Source organism: Orbicella franksi, chromosome 12 (genome assembly GCF_964199315.1).
Source record: "Orbicella franksi chromosome 12, jaOrbFran1.1, whole genome shotgun sequence".
Lineage (NCBI taxonomy): Eukaryota > Metazoa > Cnidaria > Anthozoa > Scleractinia > Merulinidae > Orbicella > Orbicella franksi.
The window spans coordinates 24636929-24640786 of record NC_138156.1 but is presented as its reverse complement, the minus strand read 5'-3'; the positions used below and the strand labels follow the sequence as shown (position 1 = coordinate 24640786).

General features: G+C 40.6%; 1 protein-coding gene across 1 annotated transcript; it reads right to left on the bottom strand.

Annotated features, from left to right (window-relative positions):
- Positions 1 to 257: 257 nt before the first annotated feature.
- On the bottom strand, positions 258 to 3858 carry LOC145463719 (cytochrome c oxidase subunit 5B, mitochondrial-like). Its single transcript, XM_081447503.1, has 4 exons — positions 3692 to 3858; positions 2933 to 3030; positions 1844 to 1943; positions 258 to 617 (listed from the first exon to the last, which is right to left on the bottom strand). The coding sequence occupies exons 1-4, from the start codon at positions 3807 to 3809 to the stop codon at positions 475 to 477; spliced, it is 459 nt and encodes a 152-aa protein (XP_081303629.1). The 5' UTR covers positions 3810 to 3858; the 3' UTR covers positions 258 to 474.

Genomic DNA, 3858 nt, shown 5'->3' with positions numbered 1-3858 from the left:
CCTACTGGGGTTAGTTTTGTCAACACGTGAAATCTTGTTTTTGAATGAATTCGATAGCGTTGATCCTAGCAGTATGCAGGACACCTATCATATATGAACTCAGTTAAATGACCTTGCTCTCCATGAGTTCTCGTAGCTCAGTGGAAAGAGCGCCCACCTAGTGTTCGGGAGGTCATGGGTTCGATTCCTGTCGGGGACTCAGAATTTTTCTTTGTCCCACGCTCGTGTCATGTTGATTAATTCACCTTCACAACAAATTATTCTTTAAAATTTTATTTAACTGCAATCAACAACATCATTTAATGACACATTGCCTAGTGGTCAAATAACTGTAGCTCGGAAAGAAGTTGAGCACTTTTTATGCAAGGACAAAAACCTGTAAAACATCATATTACAACACATAATACACACTTTACTTGCTTGAATATAATCAAGTTAATTTTGAGTTAAGAAAGGAAACTTCTAGTACTAGTACTAGTGATGATGGTCCTCGGGGTCATTAATCTCAACTTTTAAAGGATTGCCTCTTTTTAGGACAAACCAATGCCCACAATCGCATCGTGTTTGCTCGTTCAAATAAATTTTCTTCCACACTATCATAGTTGCATCTGGTTCACCTGTGGATTAAGAAAGCAGAGAAGTAAAGTTAACAAACATCCATCTTTACAAGGGTTTTATTAACATTTTTGGTAGGAGGGCAACTGGTTTTCACAGGAAGGCAAAACTTTTCAAACCTTCGATTAGTCTGATGGATTACCAGTCAGAACACTACATGAATCTCTGTACAGTAGTAGTGTAAGATATTTATAGAGACCTATCAGAAAGCTGTTAAATATTCTACAAATTATTCTCACAAGTCTGCCATATGAAACAAGGCATTAATCCAGACAACATATTAACGCCCAAGTCACTAGTGGAGGGAAGGTGCCTACGAAGCCTGGGGGCTGCAACCGCAGTCACATCCCCAAGGTGCTAGAACACCCGACTGGCCTGTCCAACCTGCAACCAAGCCACGAGCCCCCGCGCCGGGCCCCTTACAGGCACCCATCACACTCAAGCCAGATGGCTCAGTGGAAAAAAAAAAATGCTGAAAAGAGAGGGGGGGGGTAGGGTGGGAATGCCGAGAACCACTAAACCACTATAATTCAATCCACAATGCCACGCTAACAGAGCAATGAACACACTGCAAGCACGTGGAACGACAACGCACGTACTAACCAAGAATACTGCTGGACAATGTCAGCCCCAGGGCTCTCACGACCATATGACTGCTGCAAATGCTACAGAACGCACCAAACACTTAACAAACGTTAACAGACGGCCAAGACACTATCAAACCCCTACAAAAAATGCTACTGACCAGACTAGCTCCTGGTCATAAACTATGTTAAATTTTCATTTAACTATATCAAAATGTGAGTTGAGTCATAATCTAACTGGAGGATGCAAGTTTGAACTGGCGAAGTCAAAGTCAAAGTTCCTAAAATAAACTGATGGCTTTGCCCTAGGGAAGAATGCTTAACCAGAGAGTAAAGCCTTTTAAGCCGAACTCACAGACCTCAATACTTGAGTGTGTTTTGTTGCATGTGGCTGGGAGTGTTCAGACTCCTTCTGGATGGGATGCTGGTCTATTGCAGGTTGCTCCCTGGTCAGCATTCTGTCAGGCTGCCCAGTGGAGACGGGTAGTGTACCCCAAGTACAGAACACAATCACACCCATCAGGGCTAAAACCCAGACCACTTGATCCACAGTCCAATGCGTTCTCCATTAGTTCACAATGCCCCATGCTGAACCAGTTTTGACTGTAATAAGACTTAATGACACCAAATTAGAAGGTACTTACAAACGCATCCAATAATTCGCTCATCAAACATGGACAAAACTTCAACAGGTTTGTCTTTGGTACCAGGTGGCCCGCTACGAGGCTGCATGTTGAACGGATCCTAAAAAGCATTTATTCAGTGATAAGAACAACATGTCAAGGCTGTTTGGAAAATTTGTGAACAGTCAATACAACTTTATTTTTATTCCTGCAACTTTTCCAGTCACATGTATACAGTCAAACCTGTATTAAGCAGACCCCATATTAAGCAGATACCCTTTATTAAGTAGACAGCAGTACAAGTGCAATTTTTATCCTCTACATTTACTGTAAAAGAATACCTGTATTCAATGGACACCTCTATTAAGCGGATACAGACACCTTAAACTTGACACTGTTTATGGAAAAATGGCATTTCAGAGTTATCAACCATTCTTGAGTAGGCTATTTGACCCTTTAAAGGCCTTTCGAAACTGACAAATATTAATATGATCCTTTTAACATAAATTCTCAGGGAACCTGTTTTCAATAGACATGCTGTTACACAGGGTTGCCACCCACCAGAACAAAAAATAAATCCTGACTTTTACCTGACTTTTCACTGACTGTAAAGCAACTTTCACTGACCGTGCAGAATGATTATTCTGGCCAGGAATTAACAAAAATAAGGATGGCTAAGGTAATGTTTAAAACAAAATTGCCTTGTCTATACAAAAATATCTAATGAAATAATTTGCAGCAACCTTAAGATGAAATTCCCTGACTTTGAGCAGGGATTTAGAAATTCCCTGACCTGGTACAAAACTCTCTGACTTTTCCCTGACTTTGAATAAAATCTAATTTTCCCTGACAGTGGCAACCCTGCTGTATTAAGTGGACATCAGCAAGGGTCCTGCAGGTGTCCGCCTAATACAGGTTTGACAATACTAAGTTATAGAGGAAAGTCTTGCCTCCAAAAAAAATTCTCATTGACTACCGTACAATTTCTCTCTTTTGAAGAACCATCTGTGTCTCATCAGCGTGTGGTTGTGCACAAGCTTACAGACAGATGGGAACTGGATGTTTTATCGACGCCCTAATATAAATTTAAAGCTCCAAGATAACACATACTTGAATTCCAGCAGCCATGGCATCATACTCTATCTTCTCGAGACCAGTGGCTTGTTCTGCATCAGTTGGAATGGTATCCCCTCCTGCGGGTCGTCTGCCTGATTAAACACAAGAGATGACAATAATACTACAAATCAAGCAATCTGGGTTTGCTTTTTTTTTCCATAACCAATCAAGTTTTGACTTTCCATACATTCTACAATGGTACACAAGGGAATAACCAAAGTATTTCCTTTGTTGAGGAGTCATTGATTAGCCGTAGAGTGTTGTTTTGCCTTTTGTATTATTTCTTGTGTACTGTCACATGAAGACAGTAACCCATGATTGGCGTCCAACTGGTCATTTGAAGATACTTAATCTTAATTTTGTTTCCTAAATGCCACAATTGAACTAATGATCTCATGAAGCATGTTATAAATGTTGTTCTTTCATGGAGGTGGTGTGTACACAATTTGTACGTTTGGACATAAAGCTCTGCCATTAATTTGGTACGCCATGCCAATGATCACGTCTTCACTGCTCCCTGGGACTTTGTAATATTCAAGCCTTCAGATTGGATATTAAACCCACACAAAGTTAAAACGAGTAAAATTATAACTTAAACTTCCCATAAATGGCTAGTAACAGGGATATTAAGTAAGCTTAAAGCATTCTAGTAAATATGAGTATCGTATAAGCTTGTGACACCCGGCAAAATTGAAGCGAATCACTGATCTCTGCTAACGCGACGTGATACAAAGGGGGCACTGACGAACTCACTTGTTAAAGAGAGTCCTCTAGAAAGAATAGCTGGGCACGGTCTGGAAAAAATTGCCCTCAAAGCAGGCTGCATGGTTGACAACTTCCCTTTTGCCAATATACGAAGTGAAGCCGCCATCTTTAACAACTCCAACTGGTACCCGGATGTGAACTTCAGCTATCGATAT

Excerpts from the sequence above, each read along its gene's own strand:
- LOC145463719 (XM_081447503.1), bottom strand. The coding sequence starts at position 3,809 with ATGGCGGCTTCACTTCGTATATTGGCAAAAGGGAAGTTGTCAACCATG. Across the intron at positions 3,031-3,691 it reads TAGAGGACTCTCTTTAACAA|GCAGACGACCCGCAGGAGGG; the intron begins GTGAGTTCGTCA and ends GTGTTTAATCAG. Across the intron at positions 618-1,843 it reads GCGAATTATTGGATGCGTTT|GTGAACCAGATGCAACTATG; the intron begins GTAAGTACCTTC and ends CTTAATCCACAG.